This window comes from Scyliorhinus torazame, chromosome 22 (assembly GCF_047496885.1).
Source record: "Scyliorhinus torazame isolate Kashiwa2021f chromosome 22, sScyTor2.1, whole genome shotgun sequence".
In the NCBI taxonomy this organism is placed as follows: domain Eukaryota; kingdom Metazoa; phylum Chordata; class Chondrichthyes; order Carcharhiniformes; family Scyliorhinidae; genus Scyliorhinus; species Scyliorhinus torazame.
Window position 1 is genome coordinate 19546120 of NC_092728.1, and position 24031 is coordinate 19570150.

Here is a 24031-nt window from a genome sequence, read left to right on the forward strand (position 1 = left end):
GCTCCCTCAGCACTGACCCTCCAACAATGCAGCGCTCCCTCAGTCCCAACCCTTTGACAGTGCGGCGCACCCTCAGCACTGACCCTCCGACAGTGCAACGTTCCCTCGTTACTGACCCTCTGACAGTGCGGCGCTCCCTCAGCACTGACCCTCCGACAGTGCGGCGCTCCCTCAGCACTGACCCTTCGACAGTGCAGCGCTCAGTCAGTACTGACCCTCGACAGTGCGGCGCTCACTCAGTACTGACCCTCGACAGTGCGGCGCACCCTCAGCACTGATCCTCTGACAGTGCTGCGCTCCCTCAGCACTGACCCTCCAACAATGCAGCGCTCCCTCAGTCCCAACCCTTTGACAATGCAGCGCTCCCTCAGTCCCGACCCTTTGACAGCGCTGTGCTCCCTTTGTACTGACCTTTTGACATTGCGGCCCTCCCTCGATCCTGACTCTTCGACAGCGCGGCGCTCACTCAGTACCGATCCTTTGACAATGTAAGACTACCTTTGTACGCACCCTGCGACAGTGTGATGTTCCCCAAGAACAGATCCTCCAATTCTGCGGCACTCCCCTTCGGACTGACCGTCCGAAAATGCGGCGCTCCCTTGGTATTGACCCTCTGACACTCCCTCAGCACTGATCCTCCGACAGTGCGGCGCTCCCTCAGCACTGACCCTCCGACAGTGCGGTGTTCCCTCAGTACTGACCCTCCGACAGTGCGGCGCTCCCTCAGCACTGACCGTCCGACAGTGCGGCGCTCCCTCAGCACTGACACTCCGACAGTGCGGCACTCCCTCAGCACTGACCCTCCGACAGTGCGGCGCTCCCTCAGCACTGACACTCCGACAGTGCGGCGCTCCCTCAGCACTGACCGTCCGACAGTGCAGCGCTCCCTCAGTACTGACCCTCCGAAAGTGCAGCGCTCCCTCAGTACTGACCCTCCGACAGTGCGGCGCTCCCTCAGCACTGACCCTCCGACTGTGTCACTCCCTCAGTACTGACCCTCCGAAAGTGCAGCGCTCCCTCAGCACTGACCCTCCGACAGTGCGGCACTCCCTCAGCACTGACCCTCCGACAGTGCGGCGCTGCCTCTGCACTGACCCTCAGTGCGGCGCTCCCTCAGCTCTGACCCTCCGACAATGCGGCGCTCCCTCAGCACTGTCCCTCCGACAGTGCAGTGCTCCCTCAGCACTGACCTTCCGACAGTGCGGTGCGCCCTCAGCACTGACCCTCCATCAGTGCGCGCTCCCTCAGACTGGACCCTCCGATAGCACGGCACTACCTTCGTACGGACCCTCCGACACTGTGGCGTTCCCTCAGTACCGACCCTCTGACATTGTGGCGTTCCCACAGTAATGACTCTTCGACAGTGCTCCCTCACCTCAGCACTGAGACTCGGACCGCGTGGCGCACCCTCAGCACTGACCCTCCGCCAGTGCGGCGTCCCTGCGTGTTGACCCTCTGACAGTACCTCAGCACTGACCCTCCGACAGTGCGGCGCTCCCTCAGCACTGAACCTCCGACAGTGCGGCGCTCCCTCAGCACTGACCCTCCGACAGTGCGGCGCTCCCTCAGCACTGACCCTCCGACAGTGCGGCGCTCCCTCAGCACTGACCCTCCGACAGTGCGGCACTCCCTCAGCACTGACCCTCCGACAGTGCAGAGCTCGCTCAGCACTGACCCTCCGACAGTCCGGCGCTCCCTCAGCACTGACCCTCCGATAGCGCGGCGCTCCCTCAGCACTGACCCTCCGACAGTGCAGAGCTCGCTCAGCACTGACCCTCCGACAGTCCGGCGCTCCCTCAGCACTGACCCTCCGATAGTGCGGCGCTCCCTCAGCACTGACCCTTCGACAGTGCAGCGCTCACTCAGCACTGACCCTCCGACAGTGCAGCGCTCACTCAGCACTGACCCTCCGACAGTGCAGCGCTCCCTCAGCACTGACCCTTCGACAGTGCAGCGCTCACTCAGCACTGACCCTCCGACAGTGCGGCACTCCCTCAGCACTGACCCCCCCACTGTACAGATCACAATGGGGTTCTAATGCGCTGTGTGAGCTGTGATCTTGATGTGAATTAGCACTCTCGGTACAACAGGAAAAACAGGTGACATGCTCACAAACAATTCTGATCATCAGTCACTCAGTCATATTGAATTTAAACACTTCTGTGAAAGTTGTTGATCGTTCCTCTTCAGCCACGAGCCGACTCGGGAGATATTCCACCAGGAATTCTGCACAATGGGGGGGGTTCTGCTGAATGGACGCATGGGGCTATATTCCCACCGCATGTCCTCCGAACCGACGTTCGGTCATGGCCTCCGCCTCTCCCTCCGGGAGCTCGGACAGGCAGCGCCCCAGCACACCGAGGCACGGCCCAGACGCCGCTGGCCCCCAACGCAGCCATTCCACTTCAGGGAGGGGTGCCATCTGCCTGGGGAAAACTTTGGGGGTCAGGGATTTGTGCGTCTCGGGATCGGTGAGTGTCAGTGATGGCGCGGGCAGATTTGTAATCCCGCAGTCTGGCTCCTGGCTCCTTTGCCTCACCCCCACCTTTCAGTCGCCCCTTTTCCTCGTGTGTGAGGGGAGTGAGGCAAAGAAGAGCCAAGAATGGAGAACACGACAGAGCGAGGGAAAGGAGAGTGCGAGGGTAGAGACGGAGCCTGAGGAGAGACGGGGCGTGTGCGGGGAGAGTAGGGTCTCGGGGAGAGACGGGGCGCGGGGAGAGACGGGGTGCGGGGAGAGACGGGCGCGGGGGGAGACGGGGCGCGGGGAGGGACGGGGCGCGGGGGAGAGACGGGGGTGGGGAGAGACGGGGGTGGGGTGAGACGGGGGTGGGGAGAGACGGGGGTTGAGAGAGACGGGGGTGGGGAGAGACGGGGGTTGAGAGAGACGGGGGTGGGGAGAGACGGGGGTGGGGGGAGACGGGCGTGGGGAGAGACGGGCGTGGGGCAAGTGAGAGTGGGGGCGTGACAATGACAGGTGGAAAGGGACGGAGATGGGAAATAGGGAGAAATCCAGAGGAGGGAGCAGAGACGGGGGGGGGGGGGGGTGAAGAGGGAGAGTGGGACAGAGAGGAGGGAAGGAGGGATAGAGACACCAAAGGTGAGAGTGGGAAGAGCAAGATGTGTAAAATCTAATCAGATGCAGACTGCTGCCTCCATCGTCTCTGAACCTTCAGCACGGCGGTGTCCTCAGTGGGCCCTCGCACGTCTCCTCAACCTGGGCCCTGGAGTGAACTCAGCGGGGTCTGGGGAAGGGGCTAGCTCAGTACTGGACCCCTCGCAACGGTCTCATTCCTCGCTGCCGCCCGTAGCCCGCACCCCCCCCCCCCCTCAGACACAATCACGAGGTCCCTCACTACCAGAGAGACAACAGAGCTGGAACGGTCAGAGGTTTAACCAAAAAAAATGATATTTTCTAAGACCGTATGTCAGTATTATGGTGGGTGAGACATTATTACAACTCATCATTTTTTTTTTTGTTATTTAAGTTCCATACATGCATCTAATTTGAGAGGAGTCCATGTTTGAGCGTGTCGAGCACTGGAGGAGGGAAGGAAGGAGCTTTCTCCATATTCGCAGCAGCAGAGGCAGGGTGGGGAGTGAGGGGTGAGGATGCTGTCTATCAGCTCTTGTCTGGGGAAGGCTCTCTGTATGAGTCTCTGCCCATCTTCATACTGTCCAGGTATTCCTGCTGTGACACAGCCAGCACCGAGGCGAGGATTTCATCATCTTCCCAATCAGCCAGGCCTGGGTGACGGCGAGGGAGGGAGGGAAGGAGGGAGAGGTTGCGAGAGAGAGAGTGTGAGAAAGAGAGATGGAACGAGATGGGGAGAGGACGTGAGAGGTTTCAGAGATGGAGCGAGAGAGAGGGGGGAAAGTGTGCGTGGGAGTGTACGGGAGGGAGCAAGAGGGACAGATTGAGAGAGTGAGAAAGAGAGATAACGTGAGATTTGAGAGGTGGAGAGGGAATGAGAGAGACATGGAGAGCGAGTGATAGACATGGAGAGCGAGTGAGAAAGATGGAGAGTGAGAGAAAGAGTGAGACAGTATGTGAGAGAGGAAGAGATGGAGAGAGGGCAAGGATGAGTGATAGTAAGTGAGGGAGGGAGAGAGAGGGAGCATAGAGGAGAGGGAGCGAGAATGGAGGGAAGTGTGGAGAAATCGGGAGAGCAAGGATCAGAGGGAGGGGAGACGGACAGAGGGAGGGGAGACGGATAGAGGGAGGGGAGACGGATAGAGGGAGGAGAGACGGATAGAGGGAGGGGAGACGGATAGAGGGAGGGGAGACGGGCAGAGGGAGGGGAGAGGGGTAGAGGGAGAGGAGAGGGGTAGAGGGGAGGGGGAGAGAGGGGTAGAGGGAGAGAGGGGTAGAGGGAGGGAGGCGCAGAGGGAGGAGCGGAGAGAGGGAGGGAAAAGCGGATAGAGGGAGGGAGGGGCGGAGAAAGGGAGGGAGGGGCGGAGAGAGGGAGGGAGGGGCGGAGAGAGGGAGGGAGGGGCGGAGAGAGGGAGGGAGGGGCGGAGAGAGGGAGGGAGGGGCGGAGAGAGGGAGGGAGGGGCGGAGAGAGGGAGGGAGGGGCGGAGAGAGGGAGGAAGGGAGGGGCGGAGAGAGGGAGGGGCGGAGAGGGGGATTGAGGGGCGGAGAGAGGGAGGGAGGCGCGGAGAGAGGGATGGGAGATAGGTAGAGGGAGGGAGTTGCGGAGAGAGGGAGGGAGGCACGGAGAGAGGGATGGGAGACGGGTAGGGGGAGGGAGGGGCGGAGAGAGGGAGGAGGGGCGGAGAGAGGGAGGAGGGGCAGAGAGAGGGAGGGAGGGGCGGAGAGAGGGAGGGGCGGACAGAGGGAGGGAGGGAGGGGCGGAGAGGGGGAGAGGCGGAGAGGGGGATTGAGGGCGGAGAGGGGGATTGAGGGGCGGAGAGAGGGAGGGAGGCGCGGAGAGAGGATGAGAGATAGGTAGAGGGAGGGAGGCACGGAGAGAGGGATGGGAGACGGATAGAGGGAGGGGAGACGGATAGAGGGAGGAGAGACGGATAGAGGGAGGGAGACGGATAGAGGGAGGGGAGACGGGCAGAGGGAGGGAGAGGGGTAGAGGGAGAGGAGAGGGGTAGAGGGGAGGGGGAGAGAGGGGTAGAGGGAGAGAGGGGTAGAGGGAGGGAGGCGCAGAGGGAGGAGCGGAGAGAGGGAGGGAAAAGCGGATAGAGGGAGGGAGGGGCGGAGAAAGGGAGGGAGGGGCGGAGAGAGGGAGGGAGGGGCGGAGAGAGGGAGGGAGGGGCGGAGAGAGGGAGGGAGGGGCGGAGAGAGGGAGGGAGGGGCGGAGAGAGGGAGGGAGGGGCGGAGAGAGGGAGGGAGGGGCGGACAGAGGGAGGAAGGGAGGGGCGGAGAGAGGGAGGAAGGAGGGGCGGAGAGAGGGAGGGGCGGAGAGGGGGATTGAGGGGCGGAGAGAGGGAGGGAGGCGCGGAGAGAGGGATGGGAGATAGGTAGAGGGAAGGAGTTGCGGAGAGAGGGAGGGAGGCACGGAGAGAGGGATGGGAGACGGGTAGGGGGAGGGAGGGGCGGAGAGAGGGAGGAGGGGCGGAGAGAGGGAGGGAGGGGCGGAGAGAGGGAGGGGCGGACAGAGGGAGGGAGGAGGGGCGGAGAGAGGGAGGGAGGGGCGGAGAGAGGGAGGGGCGGACAGAGGGAGGGAGGGAGGGGCGGAGAGGGGGAGAGGCGGAGAGGGGGATTGAGGGGCGGAGAGGGGGATTGAGGGCGAGAGAGGAGGGAGGCGCGGAGAGAGGGATGAGAGATAGGTAGAGGGAGGGAGGCACGGAGAGAGGGATGGGAGACGGATAGAGGGAGGGGAGACGGATAGAGGGAGGAGAGACGGATAGAGGGAGGGGAGACGGATAGAGGGAGGGGAGACGGGCAGAGGGAGGGGAGAGGGGTAGAGGGAGAGGAGAGGGGTAGAGGGGAGGGGGAGAGAGGGGTAGAGGGAGAGAGGGGTAGAGGGGAGGGAGGCGCAGAGGGAGGAGCGGAGAGAGGGAGGGAAAAGCGGATAGAGGGAGGGAGGGGCGGAGAAAGGGAGGGAGGGCGGAGAGAGGGAGGGAGGGGCGGAGAGAGGGAGGGAGGGGCGGAGAGAGGGAGGGAGGGGCGGAGAGAGGGAGGGAGGGGCGGAGAGAGGGAGGGAGGGGCGGGAGAGAGGGAGGGAGGGGCGGACAGAGGGAGGAAGGGGAGGGCGGAGAGAGGAGGAAGGGAGGGGCGGAGAGAGGGAGGGGCGGAGAGGGGGATTGAGGGGCGGAGAGAGGGAGGGAGGCGCGGAGAGAGGGATGGGAGATAGGTAGAGGGAAGGAGTTGCGGAGAGAGGGAGGGAGGCACGGAGAGAGGGATGGGAGACGGGTAGGGGGAGGGAGGGGCGGAGAGAGGGAGGAGGGGCGGAGAGAGGGAGGGAGGGGGCGGAGAGAGGGAGGGGCGGACAGAGGGAGGGAGGGAGGGGCGGAGAGGGGGAGAGGTGGAGAGGGGGATTGAGGGGCGGAGAGGGGATTGAGGGGCGGAGAGAGGGAGGGAGGCGCGGAGAGAGGGATGAGAGATAGGTAGAGGGAGGGAGCCGGAGTGAGAGAGGGATGGGAGACGGGTAGAGGGAGGGAGGGGCGGAGGAGAGAGGGAGGAGGGGCGGAGAGAGGGAGGGAGGGGCAGAGAGAGGGAGGGAGGGGCGGAGAGAGGGAGGGAGGGGCGGAGAGAGGGAGGAGGGGCAGAGAGAGGGAGGGAGGGGCGGAGAGAGGGAGGGAGGGGCGGAGAGAGGGAGGGAGGGGCGGAGACAGGAGGGAGGGGCGGAGAGAGGGAGGGAGGGCGGAGAGAGGGAGGGAGGGGCGGAGAGTGGGAGGGAGGGGCGGAGAGAGGGAGGGAGGGGCGGAGAGAGGGAGGGAGGGAGGGGCGGAGAGAGGGAGGGAGGGAGGGGCGGAGAGAGGGAGGGAGGGGCGGAGAGAGGGAGGAGGGAGGGGCGGAGAGAGGGAGGGAGGGAGGGGCGGAGAGAGGGAGGGAGGGAGGGGCGGAGAGAAGCAGGGAGGGGCGGAGAGAGGGAAGGGCGGAGAGAATGAGGGAAGGGCGGAGAGAATGAGGGAGGGGCGGAGAGAGGGAGGGAGGGGTGGAGAGAGGGAGGGAGGGGCGGAGAGAGAGGGAGGGAGGGCGGAGAGAGAGGGATGGGAGGGGCGGAGAGAGGGATGGGAGGGGCGGAGAGAGGGATGGGAGGGGCGGAGAGAGGGATGGGAGGGGCGGAGAGAGGGATGGGAGGGGCGGAGAGAGGGATGGGAGGGGCGGAGAGAGGAATGGGAGGGGCGGAGAGAGGAGGGAGGGGCGGAGGGAGGGAGGGGCGGAGAGAGGGACGGACGAGCGGAGGGAGGGGCGGAGAGAGGGAGGGAGGGGCGGAGAGAGGATGGGAGGGGCGGAGAGAGAGAGGGAGGGAGGGGTGGAGAGAGGGAGGGAGGGGGGTGGAGAGAGGGAGGAGGGGCGGAGAGAGGGAGGGAGGGGCGGAGAGAGGGAGGGAGGCACGGATAGAGGGAGGGAGGAGCAGAGAGAGGGAGGGAGGAGCAGAGAGAGGAGGGAGGAGCAGAGAGAGGAGCGGAGAGAAGGAGGGAGGTGCGGAGAGAGGGAGGGAAGCGTGGAGGGAGAGAAATGGGGCGCGGAGAGGTAGGGAGAGGCAGAGAGAGAGGGGCGGAGAGAGGGTGGGAGGTGCAGAGAGAGGATGGGAGGTGCAGAGAGAGGATGGGAGGTGCAGAGAGAGGGAGGGAGGGGCGGAGAGAGGGAGGGAGGGAGGGGCGGAGAGAGGGAGGGAGGGGCGGAGAGAGGGAGGGAGGGGCGGAGAGAGGGAGGGAGGGGCGGAGAGAGGGAGGGAGGAGGCGGAGAGAGGGAGGGAGGGGCGGAGAGAGGGAGGGAGGGGCGGAGAGAGGGAGGGAAGGGCGGAGAGAGGGAGGGAGGGGCGGAGAGAGTGATGGGAGGGGCGGAGAGAGTGATGGGAGGGGCGGAGAGAGTGATGGGAGGGGCGGAGAGCGGGATGGGAGGGGCGGAGAGAGGGATGGGAGGGGCGGAGAGAGGGATGGGAGGGGCGGAGAGAGGGATGGGAGGGGCGGAGAGAGGGATGGGAGGGGCGGAGAGAGGGATGGGAGGGGCGGAAAGAGGGATGGGAGGGGCGGAGAGAGGGAGGGAGGGGCGGAGAGAGGGAGGGAGGGAGGGGCGGAGAGAGGGAGGGAGGGGCGGAGAGAGGGAGGGAGGGGCGGAGAGAGGGAGGGAGGGGCGGAGAGAGGGAGGGAGGGGCGGAGAGAGGGAGGGAGGGGCGGAGAGAGGGAGGGAGGGGCGGAGAGAGGGAGGGAAGGGCGGAGAGAGGGAGGGAAGGGCGGAGAGAGGGAGGGAGGGGCGGAGAGAGTGATGGGAGGGGCGGAGAGAGTGATGGGAGGGGCGGAGAGAGTGATGGGAGGGGCGGAGAGAGTGATGGGAGGGGCGGAGAGCGGGATGGGAGGGGCGGAGAGAGGGATGGGAGGGGCGGAGAGAGGGATGGGAGGGGCGGAGAGAGGGATGGGAGGGGCGGAGAGAGGGATGGGAGGGGCGGAGTGAGGGATGGGAGGGGCGGAGAGAGGGATGGGAGGGGCGGAGAGAGGGATGGGAGGGGCGGAGAGAGGGAGGGAGGAGCGGTCAGAGGGAGGGAGGGGCGGAGAGAGGGAGGGACGGGCGGAGAGAGGGAGGGAGGGGCGGAGAGAGGGAGGGAGGGGCGGAGAGAGGGAGGGAGGGGCGGAGAGAGGGAGGGAGGGGCGGAGAGAGGGAGGGAGGGGCGGAGAGAGGGAGGGAGGGGCGGAGAGAGGGAGGGAGGGGCGGAGAGAGGGAGGGAGGGGCGGAGAGAGGGAGGGAGGGGCAGAGAGAGGGATGGAGGGGCGGAGAGAGGGAGGGACGAGCGGAGAGAGGGAGGTAGGGCGGAGAGAGGGAGGGAGGTAGGGCGGAGAGAGGGAGGGAGGGGCAGAGAGAGGGAGGGAGGGGCGGAGAGAGGGAGGGAGGGGCGGAGAGAGGGAGGGAGGGGCGGAGAGAGGGAGGGAGGGGTGGAGAGAGGGAGGGAGGGGAGGAATGTGAGGCAGGGAGATGTGGTGAGAGGGAGAGAGTTGTGGAGAGGATGGTGCAGAGAAAGAGGGGGGCATGGAAAGAGAGAGGGATAGACAGAGAAGGTGGTTAGTGAAAAGGACGAATGTGAGAACGGCAGAAAACATGGTGGGGTGGGGGGGGGGGGGGGGGGGGGAGGAGGAAATAGAGAGTTGTTGTTAAAACCAGCGATGAAGGCACAGTGTCAAACAGAACCCTCTCCCCACATTTACCATCCGTCCCAACCCCCACACTCTCCCTCCCTCCCGGTTGACTGTCTGAACGCCCGTTATAGTACATCTACAGGTACCCCTTTCCCCACGTTGCTGGTTACCTCTTCAAAATAGCCTAAATAATCAGTCAAACGCAATTTCCCTTTTACCAAACCATGTGGACTAATTGCCCCCCTTTAACCTCCTTCATAGTAGATTCTAGTGTTTTTTCTCTGACAGAGGTACAGCTAACTAGACTGTAAGCCGCCTGGCTGTCCTCTCCTTCCCATTTCCAATACAGGAGTTACAATTCGGATTCGCCAATCTGATGGGATCCGACCAGAATCAAGGGAATTTTAGAAAACTAAAACCAGTTCTCCTTTTTGGACACCAGGATCAAGTCTCCCAGTCTCATTCTCTTTCCCTCGTCATAGAGTGTCTTTCTTACCCCTCTTTCTTCCTCAGCCTCTCCCCGCTCCTCCCTCAGCCTCTTCCCACTCCTCCCTCAGCCTCTTCCCCCTCTCCCTCAGCCTCTTCCCACTCCTCCCTCAGCCTCTTCCCACTCCTCCCTCAGCCTCTTCCCACTCCTCCCTCAGCCTCTCCCCGCTCCTCCCTCAGCCTCTTCCCACTCCTCCCTCAGCCTCTTCCCTCTCCTCCCTCAGCCTCTTCCCCCTCCCTCAGCCTCTTCCCCCTCCCTCAGCCTCTTCCCCTTCACCGTTTGCTTATCCAGAGTGTGCCCACTGATTGGTAGAAAGCTAAATGTCCGCTGGCCGAGCGGCCTTTACTGCCCATTGCTGGTGAGCCGACTTTCCTGAATTGAACGGAGTGGGGCTTGCTCGGCCATTTCAGAGAGGCACGTCCCCCACATTGCTGTGTGGTGGTCTGGATTCTTTGTGTAGGCCAGACCGGGTTAGGGACATCAGTGAACCAGATGTTTTTTTTTTTTAAAACGACAATCAATGATTCGCGGAACCGGCTTTATGATTCTCGAGTTTATTAATTGATGTTAAATTTCATCGGTTGCCGTGGTGGGATTCGAACCTGGGTCATCTTCTTCTAGGGTGGCCCTTCCTGCCACACTCTTGATTGTTATCACCCTCGTCGCTACCTTATCTCCTTGCTTCGTCCTCTCTCTGTTAATTCACCACATCTTCCTTCACGCCCACTAGTTAGTTTAAAGGCCCCGCTGTACCACCCCCTGCCCCACCCCCACCGCCCCACAAGCTATGCAACGCGCCTGAATGCTGGTCCCAGCACAGCTCAGGTGAACAACTTTCCAATTGTAAGGCTCCTTCCTGTTCCTCCCCTTTCTTTTATTTTGCCGTTATCATTTTTGATCCACGGATGATTAATGGACCTGTGTCTTCAAGGCAGCGGAACTCAGATGTTACCGGAGAGAATTCTAGTTGCTGCTGCTTGGAACAGGAGGCTTCAGACTTGCTGGCACCAAAGAGAGATAGATGGGTGAGACTCGGTCCGATTGATTGCCCAGTGGCCAATGAATGTGCCCAAAAGGCCGTACCCTTCCCAGCAACGGATGGCGATTGGATCCTATCCCAGCGGAATACTTTTCAGAGCCCCAAGGAGTTTCCGGTTCTATCCAGAAAGTCTGTGGGTGCTGTATTGCTGAACCTACAGAGCACCTGAATGAATCTGTCCGCAGGAAAACCAGTGCAGGCTGCAAACAAAGACCAGACCTTGCTGCTACTCTCTCCAGAAAGACTGTGATTGCTACACTTCTAAAATTACAGAGAACCTGCAGGAACTAATCCACAGAGAACACTATTACAGGCTGCGGACAGAGACTTTAACCGACAAGTTTGCTGTGAAGGAAGGTGTGCCAAAAACAATATTTGAAACCAAGTCTTTTTTTTTCTTTTGGTTATTATATTTTACCCCTTTCCACCCTTCGGTGTTTGTTTGTCTTGTGTGTGTGTGGGTGGGTGGGTGTGGGGGGGGGGGGGAGAAGTTAAAGTGGGGAGTTAGGAATTAGTTAATAGTATTTCCCGCATTGGTCGTTATAGTTGTTGGTATAAATCAACAGTAATTGTGCGTAAACTTACAAACCTGGTGACTGGATTTATTGAGCAGCCAAGGGCCAACGAATTATTGGTTAATTCACTTGTGTTGTCTCCGGGGCCTATGGGGTTTTTAGGACACCATCTGGACTCTCAGTCTTGGCTGCAGAGAACTGGGCCCACCTTCCTCACTGCCCTGTCCCCTGCAGCTATTACATTTCAACCCCCCCCCCCTTCCCCCTCAGTACAATGATTACTTCATCCATCCACCCTACAGTCCCCCACTCAAGCTCAAAACCCGTTGGACTGTTGCAAAGGCCGAGGCTCCTCTACGTCTAACCTCCCGCCTCCCCGTTTCTGACCGTGGACCAAACTAGAAGACCTCTATCCCCGCACTGCAGGGCCCCACTGCAGTCTATCAGCCCACCATCTAAACTCAGCTCAGGCTGCTTTGGGAAAGAGGCCAGACCCGAGGGCCTCCCCACTTTAACTTCTCCCCCCCACGCCCACAAGACAGACAAACACCGAGGGGTGGAACAGGACAAAATATAATAACCAAAAGAAAAAAAAGACTTGGTTTCAAATATTGTTTTTAGCACACCTTCCTCCACAGCAAACTTGTCGGTTAAAGTCTCTGTCCGCACGTGCCGACCTCTGGTGTGCTTCAACCCCCCCAACCCCAAGGTTGATGTCAGTGGAAGTGAGTCTCAGTGTCTTCCCCCCCCCCCCCCCATCCCCTCCCCCAGAAAGCTGTAACCTCCTCAGAAATATCTTCTCGCTCCCAAGAACCGCAGAACCTCTACCGCCTCACTGTCAGCAACACGGCGATTTCCGGGTTCCTCTCCACTCCGAAAGCCTGATCGAGGTGTTCGGCCAGTGCGCAAGGGAGGTACTGGGACCATGAGAGGGTGGGTTAAAGAACTGGAGTCCCACTGAGGTCAAGGACGGTGTTGCATAGGCCCAGCCGCTATGTCTCGCGCAGTCGAGTTGTACCGAACCCCGGATCATTGGCCATGGACTGCATCAGTGTCCCAACGAGCAGCCAAGGGCCTTCTGGTGTTTGGGCTGTGGGGTGGGGTGGTTTGGTTGGCACAAGTCCAGCGCTCACGGTACGACGCAATGGCGGCCGCGGCACGAGACTTACCGAACGCGGTGGGCGACATCTGCTGCATGATTGCCCGGCAGTCAAGGGCGGGACGGAACGAGACTGCCGGAGTCAAGGCTCGTTCGCCAATCATCTGATTGCTCGTACCTGAGGCAGCGGAAGGGGGGGGGGGGGTAAACAAACAGGAGACACAGGTGTCAGAAGAGTTTGTGTGCGCTTCCTTTGGGGTATCCAAATAAACCAATTCAGCAAATGGAGGAGTAAAATGGACAGTCCCCGAAAGGGACACCGCGTCAACGTAAACGGAATTGTAAAGGAAACTTAAAAAAACATTAACACAACATGTGGTTCATGGGGTTGGTAGACCGCCCTTGTCCCCATGGTGCCCACCAGGCATGGCAGGCCTCGCTCACGCTGAAAGACACAGCATGCTCCCTTACAGGGACAGTCGGCAACGGAAAGCGGGCTTGCAGGCAGTCGGGATGAACGATGCCCCACTCGACCACTTGCTGAATGAACCTATTAATGGCCAGCTTGGCCTTGCCTACGGGGAGGTCGTCCACCTTCCACGCACCCCCTCCTCCGTACCCGGTGCCCAAAGATCAAGGTGGGGTGCGGCCGAGGGCAGCTCACACACGCATGGCTCACGGATCCCACACGGCCACTAAAAGGCGCAGGCAGCCAGGAGTCCGGGAAACCAATGGTGACAAGGCCGTTATCCAGCAGCGGGCGGGGGCGAGGTGGTGCAAGGTGTACCGCAGGAGCAGACCATCCAGGAAACCCCTCCGCAACGTGCAAAAGAGAACGGTGGGCATTTCCAAGAGGTGCCTCAGATTGGCGGCGGGGTGGGGGGGGAGAACATCAGTGCAAAAGGGACGGTTCGCGTGAGGGAGGCTGGGGTGAGAAGGCGCAAACAAGCATGCTTGATTGAGGAGGGGGGCGCCGGCACGCGTGAAGGAGGCGGGGAGGGAGGTGGCGGCACGCATGAGTGTGACAGGGGCCAAGGGAGACTGGGGTGATGGTGCATCAGGCGAGCAAGGGAGGGGGCGCACCCAAGCAAGCAAGCAGGGGAGGGGGAGCACCCACGCGAACGAGGCACGGGAGATGGCACTCCCGCCCAAGCGAGGCAGGGGAGAGGGCGCACCCGCGCGAGCGAGGCAGGGCCGAAGGTGCCCTCACTAGCGAGTCCGGGAAGGAGACACCTGTCATGTGAGAGAACCTTTAAAAAATGGGTGTTTATAAATGGGTGTATATAAATATCTGTAGTGAGAGTACCTTTAAGAAATGGGTGTTTGCTACTGCAGTGATGTCAGAGAGTGGGTGGAGCTGGGCTGTCTGTCAGATTTTTACTTTCGTTTTAGGCTGTTTGCTGCAGGGTGTGTTTTAGTTTCGTTTTCAGTGTTGGAGCTGAGGCCAGACAGAGCAGGTGTACTGCTGTTCTCTCTGCCATCAAAAGACTATCTCTTGATCATTTAGTGAATTCAGAATTATAAATGTTCTCAGTAGTGAATGTAAACCTAATGTGCTTCTGGTAAAAGGTGTTTTAAGTCTTATGGATGTTAAAAGGAAAGTTTAAAGGATTACTTAGTGTTGTATTCTTTGGGGGTTGTATTTGAATTAATGGTTGCTAAGATGTTCACTGTATGTTTTAAAAAGGTTAACTTGAGTTCATAGAATAAACATTAATTTGCTTTAAAAAATACTTTTCCATTTCTGCTGTCCCACACCTGTAGAGTGGGCCGTGTGCTCCCCATACCACAATCTAGTAAAAGTTGTGGGTCAGGGGAACTCCATGCTACACTTTGGGGTTCTCTAAACCCTGGCCTATAACAAATTTTGGGCTCGAGGGGGATAAAAGTCTATCGATTGGATTGGCTTAGTGAACTAGAGGCAGCACGGTAGCATTGTGGTTAGCACAATTGCTTCACATCTCCAGGGTCCCAGGTTCGATTCCCGGCTTGGTTCACTGTCTGTGCGGAGTCTGCACGTTCTTCCCGTGTCTGCGTAGGTTTCCTCCGGGTGCTCCGGTTTCCTCCCACAGTCCAAAGATGTGCAGGTTAGGTGGATTAGTCATGCTAAATTGCCCTTAGTGTACAAAATTGCCCTTACTGTTGGGTCGGGTTACTGGGTTATGGGGATAGGGTGGAGGTGTGGGCTTTCAAAGAGCTGGTGCTGACTCGATGGGCCGAATGGCCTCCTTCTGCACTGTAAATTGGTTGCTTTTCAGATGTGGTATTTTAGTTTAAGTAGGGAGTGTGTTGTGAACAATGGCTCTTTCAGAAGCTCTGAAGTTTTTGGGGGTGGAGACAGTCACATGCAGTACCTTACGGACAGAGACTAAAAGCAGACTGTTAAATTTGGCAAAAACATTGCAGTTAACATTACCTGACAAAATGCGAAAAGGTGAGGTAATTATGGCGGAGGCTAAGCATTTAAAGTTGCCTAAGATACAGTTTGACTCCTTGGAAATGGCAAAAATTCAGTTGCAAATTAAACAAATGGAACATGAGAAAGAATTAAAACAGCTTGAATACGAAAGAGATAGAGAGGAAAAAGAGAGAGAGAGAGGAAAAAGAAAAGGAGAGAGAAGAAAGGAGAAAAGAAAGAATAGCCCTAGCAGAACAAAAAGAAAGAGAAAGGGAGATACAGATCAGGGAAAAAGATAGAGAGAGAGAGTATGAACTTCAGAAAATGGCCATGAAACATGACAGTTAAAATTGGCAGACGTAAAGGGAAACGTACAGTTGGATGATAGTGATGATAGTGATGAGCGTCAGAGTCGAAGGCTTGGTGGGAATCTATTTAAATATGTCCAAGCATTGCCAAGGTTTGACGAGTTGAAAGTGGAAGCCTTTTTCATTTCATTTGAGAAGGTAGCTAAACAAATGAAATGGCCACAGGACATGTGGGTGTTACTGATTCAAACAAAGCTGGTAGGTAGGGCTAGTGAAGTGTTTGCATCACTACCGGAGGAGGTATCTGGGACGTATGAAGAGGTGAAAAAATCCATCTGAGGTGCATATGAACTAGTGCCAGAAGCCTACAGACAAAGGTTTAGAAATTTAAGGAAAGAATTTGGTCAAACATACATGGAGTTTGAATGGCTCAGAGTAATTTTGATAGGTGGACAAGGGCTTTGAAAATAGACCAAACGTATGAAGCTCTCAGAGAAATTATACTTTTGGAGGAGTTTAAAAATTCAATTCCTGATGTAGTGAGAACTAATGTGGAAGAGCAGAGGGTTAAAATTGCGAGATTAGCAGCAGAAATGGTAGATGATTATGAATTAGTTCATAAATCAAAACTTGGTTTCCGACATCAGTTTCAGCCGGTGAGGGATAGAAACTGGGGACATGAGAAATACTCAAGTGGTAAAGGTAAAGGTGATCTGATGGGAGACAATAAAGAGAGTGTGCCTCAGGTTAAAAAAGAAACCCAGGAAGGTGGAAAAAAATGAAAAGTTTCAATTGTTTTCACTGTAATAAACTAGGCCATTTAATGTCACAGTGTTCGGGGTTGAAGAAAAGCACTGGGAAGGCTGATGAGGTAAAACAGGGTTTGTTAGAGTGGTAAAGGAAAGCCAAAGTGAAGCGAAGGTGGTGCAAAAGATTGTACCGCCTGATCAAGACGTGATTGATAAGAAGGTGCCAGATCTCTTCAAAGAATTTACTTGTGTGGGCAAAATTTACTCGTATCAGGAGGTAAAGAAGTCACAGATACGGGAGCTAGTCAATCTTCAATGGTAAGAGATGAGGAGTTATGCAGTTTGGGAAGAATGTTGACAGAAAAGGTGGTGATATGTGGAATTCAGGGTGAGAGGAGTAGTGTTCCATTATACAAGGTGTAGCGCACAATGACTTACGAGAGAGACGAGTAGAGATGAAGTCGATGAGGCTTTATTGAGCGAGACTTGTCCCCAGCAGTTCAGCAACAGAATGGAGCGGCGGGGAGAAGTCCGGGTTCTTATACTCCGCCTTCAGGGCGGAGCCAGGAGTCAACAGCCAACCAGGACCCGGGATCTGTCAGCCAATAGCATCACGGCTTCACAGTCCCACATGACCCCTAATACATACCACCACATTCACCCCTTGTTAAAAATGAACCCGGCGGGGTGGTGGTTCGCATGGTGGTAGGGGTTTACAAGGCTGATCCTGGGAGGAAAATTTTGGGCATGTCATGACAGTTTTCGCCCTACACTGGGCTATGTACAAGGTTTGTGAAACTATTTACAATATTAGTAAGAGAAAATTTTTTTTGTTACAGTCCAACAACATTCTTGGTGTCACGCCGATGCCACGAGTCGAGCGGGCGGTCTGGTCTTCCTCGTCGATCGCCTCAGCCCCGGTGGTGGTGCAGGTGCTTGTTCCGGCGTTGTCGTCTCCGGGAGCGTTTCGGTGTTTGTTCCTGTTTCACTCCTGGGCGGACACGGGAGGAGGACCGATCCTCCCGGGAAGGGGGTGGTCGCGGGGTGCGCCGGTGGCAGGGAGGGGATGATCGGTGTCGGGGGGGGTGCGTGTGTTGCCGGCGGGCGCCAGGTCTCGCAGGGAGACCGTGTCCTGTCGGCCGTCGGGGTACGCCACGTAAGCGTACTGCGGGTTCGCGTGGAGGAGGTGAACCCTCTCGACCAACGGGTCCGACTTGTGCACCCGCACATGTTTCCGGAGCAAGATGGGTCCTGGGGCCGCCAGCCAGGTTGGCAGCGACGTTCCGGAGGAGGACTTCCTGGGGAAGACAAGGAGGCGCTCATGGGGCATTTGGTTAGTGGTGGTACACAGCAGCGACCGGATGGAGTGGAGAGCGTCCGGGAGGACCTCCTACCACCGGGAAACTGGGAGATCCCTGGACCGTAGGGCCAGTAGGATGGTCTTCCAGACCGTGCCGTTCTCCCTCTCTACTTGCCCGTTCCCCCGGGGGCTGTAGCTGGTCGTCCTGCTCGAGGCTATGCCCTTGCTGAGCAGGAACTGGCGCAGCTCGTCACTCATGAAGGAGGACCCCCTGTCGCTATGGATATATGCGGGGCAGCCGAACAGTGTGACTATGGTGCCAAGGGCTTTAATGACTGTGGCCGCTGTCATGTCGGGGCAGGGGATGGCGAAGGGGAAACGGGAGTACTCGTCCACCACGTTCAGGATGTATGTGTTGCGGTCGGTGGAGGGGAGGGGCCCTTTGAAATCCAGACTGAGGCGTTCAAAGGGGCGGGAAGCCTTGATCAGGTGCGCTCTATCCGGCCTGAAAAAGTGCGGTTTGCACTCCGCGCAGATGTGGCAGTTCCTGGTGACTGTACGGACCTCCTCCACAGAGTAGGGGAGGTTGCGGGACTTTATAAAATGGTAGAACCGAGTGACCCCCGGGTGGCAGAGGTCCTCGTGGAGGGTTTGGAGACGGTCTATTTGTGCGTTGGCACATGTGCCGCGGGATAGGGCGTCGGACGGCTCGTTCAGCTTTCCGGGACGGTACAAGATCTCGTAGTTGAAGGTGGAGAGCTCGATCCTCCACCTTAAGATCTTGTCATTTTTAATTTTGCCCCGCTGTGCATTATCGAACATGAAGGCTACCGACCGTTGGTCGGTGAGGAGAGTGAATCGCCTGCCGGCCAGGTAATTCCTCCAATGTCGCACAGCTTCCACTATGGCTTGGGCTTCCTTTTCCACTGAGGAGTGGCGGATTTCTGAGGCGTGGAGGGTTCAGGAGAAAAAAGGCCACGGGTCTGCCCGCTTGGTTAAGGGTGGCCGCCAGAGCTACGTCGGATGCGTCGCTCTCGACCTGGAAGGGGAGGGACTCGTCGATGGCGCGCATCGTGGCCTTTGCGATATCCGCTTTGATGCGGCTGAAGGCCTGGCGAGCCTATGTCGACAGGGGGAAGGTCGTGGTCTGTATTGAAGGGCCTTGTCTGCGTACTGGGGGACCCACTGGGCGTAATATGAAAAGAACCCCAGGCAACGTTTCAGGGCTTTGGAGCAGTGGGGGAGGGGAAATTCCATGAGGGGGCGCATGCGTTCGGGGTCGGGGCCTATTATCCCATTGCGCAGTACGTATCCCAGGATGGCCAACCGGTTTGTGCTAAAAACGCACTTTTCCTCGTTGTATGTGAGGTTCAGGGCGTTAGCGGTCTGGAGGAATTTTTGGAGGTTGGCGTCGTGGTCCTGCTGATCGTGGCCGCAGATGGTTACGTTATCGAGGTACGGGAACGTGGCCTGCAACCCGTGCTGGTCAACCATTCGGTCCATCTCCCGTTGGAAGACCGAGACCCCGTTCGTGACACCAAATGGGAGCCTTAGGAAGTGGTATAGACGCCCATCTGCCTCGAAGGCTGTGTACTTGCGGTCACCTGGGCGGATGGGGAGCTGGTGGTAGGCGGACTTGAGGTCCACGGTGGAGAAAACCTTATACTGGGCAATCCGATTTACCATGTCGGATATGCGGGGGAGAGGGTACGCATCTAGCTGTGTGTACCTGTTGATGGTCTGGCTATAGTCTATGACCATCCTTTGCTTCTCCCCGGTCTTTACTACTACCACCTGGACTCTCCAGGGACTATTGCTGGCCTGGATTATGCCTTCCTTCAGCAGCCGCTGGACTTCAGACCGAATAAATATCCGGTCCTGGGCGCTGTACCGTCTGCTCCTAGTGGCGACGGGTTTGCAATCCGGGGTGAGGTTTGCAAACAGGGACGGCGGTTCAACCTTGAGGGTTGCGAGGCCGCAGATAGTGAGTGGGGGTATTGGGCCGCCGAATTGAAATGTTAGGCTCTGCAGGTTACACTGGAAATCTAATCCCAGTAATGTGGGCGCGCAGAGTTGGGGAAGGACGTAGAGCCTGTCGTTTTTAAACTCCCTTCCTTGCACCGTTAGGTTCGCGATGCAGAACCTTTGATCTCTACGGAGTGGGATCCTGCAGCTAGGGAAATCCTTTGCGTACTTGGATGGATGGTCAGAAAACAGCGTCTTACCGTGTCGGGGTGAATGAAACTTTCGGTGCTCCCGGAGTCGATCAGGCGTGATGTCTCGTGTCCGTTTATCAGCACCGTTGTTGTCGTCGTCTGGAGCGTCCGGAGCCGTGATTGACCCAGCGTCACCGAAGCCAGTCGTGGTCGTAGTGTCTCGGCGTCTTCTTCGGACCCCGTGGAGCCGTCGAAGCTGGGGTCCTTTGTTATCATCCAAGATGGCGGCGTCCATGAATCGCACGCGGCCGGGGGTGGACAAAATGGCCGCCCCCATGGATCGCAGGTGGACAAAATGGCCGCCCCCATGAATCGCACGTGGCTGGGGAGTCACAAGATGGCGGCGCCCACCCCCCCCTCGTGGTGGCTGGGACCCAAAATGGCGGCGCCCGCGGGTCGCACATGGGGCGCTGGGGAGGTTGGGGAGCGTTTGGGATGCGCTGGGCTCGTTCTTCTCCGGGGATTGCGGCGACCCCCGGGACCGGCACACAGCCGCGTAATGGCCCTTCTTGCCGCAGCTTTTGCAAATAGCTGCGCGGGCCGGGCAGCGCTGCCGGGGTGTTTCGCTTGCCCGCAGAAATAGCAGCGGGCCCCCCCGGGATGATCTGGCGCTTTAACCGCGCAAGCCTGTGAGGGGGGGGTTTGTCGCGACGGGGGTCCACGGAGCCCAAGGGGCTGCCGCGCGGTCGGGGCCATAGGCGCGGGCGTTTTGCGAGGCCACATCTAGGGAGGCTGCAATGGCCCGTGCCTCTGAGAGTCCTAGCGACTCTTTTTCTAAAAGTCTTTGGCGGATTTGGGGAGAGTTCATACCTGCCACAAACGCATTGCGAATTAGCATGTCCGTGTGTTCAATCGCGTTCACCGGCGGGCAGCTGTAGCCCCGTCCCAAAATTAGCAGCGCGGCGTAGAATTCCTCTAACGATTCTCCGGGACTTTGCCGTCTCGTTGCGAGTTGGTAGCGTGCGTAGACCTGGTTCACGGGGCGAACGTAAATGCTCTTCAGTGCTGCGAGCGCCGTCGGGAAATCCTCTGCGTCTTCTATAAGAGGCTAAATTTCCGGGCTTACCCTCGAATGCAGGACCTGCATTTTCTGGTCTTCTGTGATCCGGCTGGGGGCCGTTCGGACGTAGCCTTCGAAACAAGCTTGCCAGTGTTTAAAAACTGCTGCCGAGTTCGCTGCGTGGGGGCTGATCCGCAGGCATTCCGGGGCGATCCGGAGCTCCATAGTCCTTTAAGCTCGCTCAATAAATTGTAGCGCACAATGACTTACGAGAGAGACGAGTAGCGATGAAGTCGATGAGGCTTTATTGAGCGAGACTTGTCCCCAGCAGTTCAGCAACAGAATGGAGCGGCAGGGAGAAGCCCGGGTTCTTATACTCCGCCTTCAGGGAGGAGCCAGGAGTCAACAGCCAACCAGGAACCGGGATCTGTCAGCCAATAGCATCACGGCTTCACAGTCCCACATGACCCCTAATACATACTACCACACAAGGTAAGGTTGGAAAGTCCAGTGAAGAGTGGTGAAGTGGTAGTAGGAGTATTAGAGAAAGTATCTTGTCCAGGAATACAGTTTATCTTGGGTAATGATATAGCTGGATCGAAGGTGGGAGTGATGCCTACTGTGGTTGATAAGCCAGTGGAAAATCAGACAACTGAAGGGTTGAAGGACGATTATCCTGGGATTTTTCCGGATTGTGTAGTAACAAGGTCACAAAGTCACAGGTTAAGACAAGAGGAGAAATCAAAGAGTGAAGATGAAGTTGAAGTGCAATTATCAGAGACCATTTTTGATCAGATGGTTGAAAAAGAACAAGAACAGGTGGAAGATGAGGCGGATATTTTTAGTTCAGGAAAATTGGCGGAGTTACAACAAAAAGATGTAGAAATAAAATGGATGTAACAGAAAGCATCAACGGAAGAGGAATCTGCGTGTATACCAGAGTGTTATTACCATAAAAGTGATGTCTTGATGAGAAAATGGAGACCTGTACATATGCAGGCGGATGAAAAATGCACAGAAGTTCAAGTAGTATTGCCAGTAGGGTATAGAAAGGAGGTGTTGCGAGTTGAACATTAGGTACCAGTGGGAGATCATTTGGGAATAAGGAAAACTCAAGCTAAAATCCAGAAACATTTTTATTGGCCTGAATTAGTTAAATGTTGTCAATCATGTCACACATGTCAAGTGATAGGGAAACCTCAAGCAGTGATAAAACCAGCGCCCTTAATACCCATTCCAGCATTTGAGGAACCTTTTACACGGGTCCTTATTGATTGCGGAGGACCGCTTCCTAAAACAAAAAGTGGGAATCAATATCTTTTGACGATAATGGATGTGTCCACTAGGTTTCCAGAGTCCATTCCAGTACGTAATATTACAGCTAAAAAGATTGTGGAGGAGTTACTTAAATTCTTTCCTAGATATGGACTACCCACAGAAATACAATCGGATCAAGGATCGAATTTTACCTCTAGGTTATTCAAACAAGTTATGGATAGTTTAGGAATAAAACAATTTAAATCCAGAATCGCAGGGAGGGTTAGAAAGGTGGCATCAGACATTAAAGACAATGTTGAGGGCTTATTGTCAAGATTATCCAGAGGATTGGGATAAAGGAATTCCATTCGTATTGTTTGCAATTAGAGATGCTCCTAATGAGTCAACCAAATTTAGTCCTTTTGAACTAATTTTTGGTCATGAGGAAAGAGGACCACTTAAATTGATTGAAGAAAAATTGGTGGGTGAGAAATCGGAAATTACACTATTGGATTACATGTCAAATTTTAGGGAATGATTAAATAGAGCAGGTGAATTGGCTAGACAACATTTGAAAGTTGCACAAAATGTGATGAAACGGGTAGCGGACAAGAAATCCAAAGTTCGTAGTTTTGCCAGTGGGGATAAAGTTTTAGTGTTGTTACCAGTGGTAGGGGAGCCTTTAAAAGCTAGGTTTTGTGGACCGTATCAGATTGAAAGGAAATTAAGTGAGGTGAGTTATGTGGTAAAAACACCAGATGGAAGGAAGACTCACCGAGTGTGTCATGTGAATATGCTTAAAAGGTACTTTGAAAGGGAAGGAGAGAAAAAGGAGGTTTTAATGATTCTAACTCAAAGTGACGAACCAAATCCAGATGACTGTGAATTTGACATACCTCAAATTAAATTGGAAAATGAGGTGTTCTTAAAAATTGGGATAAATTGTGGAGTTACCTTCCAGAGGAAAAACTAACTGACCTGAAAGAGTTATTGATATCACATGGGCAAGTTTGTGGAGATAAATTGGGAAGTACTAAAATGGCTATACATGATGTAGATGTGGGAAATGCTGTTCCAATCAAACAACATCCATACAGATTTAACCCTTTAAAATTAGCACAGGTTAACAGAGAGATTGAGGGTATGCTGAAGAATGGAATAATTGAAGTGGGTTGCAGCCAATGGAGCTCACCCATAGTGATGGTACCTAAATCAGACGGTACCCAACGGTTGTGTGTGGACTATAGAAAGGTTAATGCAGTTACAAGAACAGACTCTTATCCTAACCCACGTTGGAGGATTGCATTGAGAAAGTGGGACAATCAGCTTTTATTTCCAAACTGGATTTACTTAAAGGTTACTGGCAGGTACCTTTATCCGAAAGGGCGAAGGAGATTTCAGTTTTTGTGACTCCAGGTGGTATTTACCAGTTCAAAGTTATGCCATTTGGCATGAAAAACGTCCCAGCCACATTTCAACGGTTAACTAACAAAGTTGTTTCAGGATTACCCAATTGTGCGGTGTACATCGGCGATCTGGTAATTTTCAGCCAGACAGGGGCAGAACATTTAAAACATCTGATGGAGTTGTTCGATCGACTTCAGGAGGCGGGTCTGGTGATAAACCTAGCTAAAAGTGAATTTGGAAAAGCCCAACTCACTTTCCTTGGCCATACAATCGGACAGGGTCGAATGGTCACACGGGATGTGAAAGCAACAGTTATTGAGGAGTTTTCAATACCCTCGAGACAAAGGGAAATAATGCAATTTCTTGGCATCAGTGGATTTGATCGAACATTTGTGCAAAGTTTTTGTCGTGTGGTTGCTCCACTGATGGACTTGCTGAAGAAATGTCGAAAATTTCAGTGGACAGCGGACTTTCAACAGGCATTTGACTGCCTGAAAGCTGTGATAACCAATGCTCCTGTGATGGAGAATTACAAGGGACTCTGTGATCAGATTGAACTAAAGTATCTGACTTTAAAGAGAAATGCTGAGGCGTAGAGAAATGGACGGATCGTGCAGAGACCTTCTTGATCAAAGAGATTGTCAATCGCGACGGATTTCAGCTGGAGGAGGAAGAACGAAAAAAAAAAGTACTATATTATTATACCTGTTTGCGTGTGTTGTTTTTTGAAACGAAAAAGTATATTTGCTGTGTGCATTTCTTAAAGAATGGTAAAAAGGTGAAAAATGAAACCATCTTGAAGTTGATGGTTTATTTTTTTTTTCTTGGGAGGTGTCATGTGAGAGTACCTTTAAGAATTTGGTGTTTATAAATGGGTGTATATAAGTATCTGTAGGGAGAGTACCTTTAAGAAATGGGTGTTTACGACTGCAGTGATGTCAGAGAGTGGGTGGAGCTGGGCTGTCTGTCAGCTTTTTACTTTCGTTTTAGGCTATTTGCTGCAGGGT

General features: G+C 56.0%; 1 protein-coding gene across 1 annotated transcript in view; it reads right to left on the reverse strand.

Moving 5' to 3' along the window:
• Nucleotides 1-3384: 3384 nt before the first annotated feature.
• Nucleotides 3385-24031, reverse strand: part of otud5a (OTU deubiquitinase 5a) — a 149210-nt gene continuing 128563 nt past the window's right edge. The window contains exons 7-8 of the mRNA XM_072489026.1: nt 12460-12567; nt 3385-3744 (exon numbers count right to left, since the gene is read on the reverse strand). Coding sequence (XP_072345127.1) covers nt 3620-3744; nt 12460-12567 — 233 coding nt within the window. The 3' untranslated portion in view covers nt 3385-3619. The remainder of the gene's footprint in view (nt 3745-12459; nt 12568-24031) is intronic.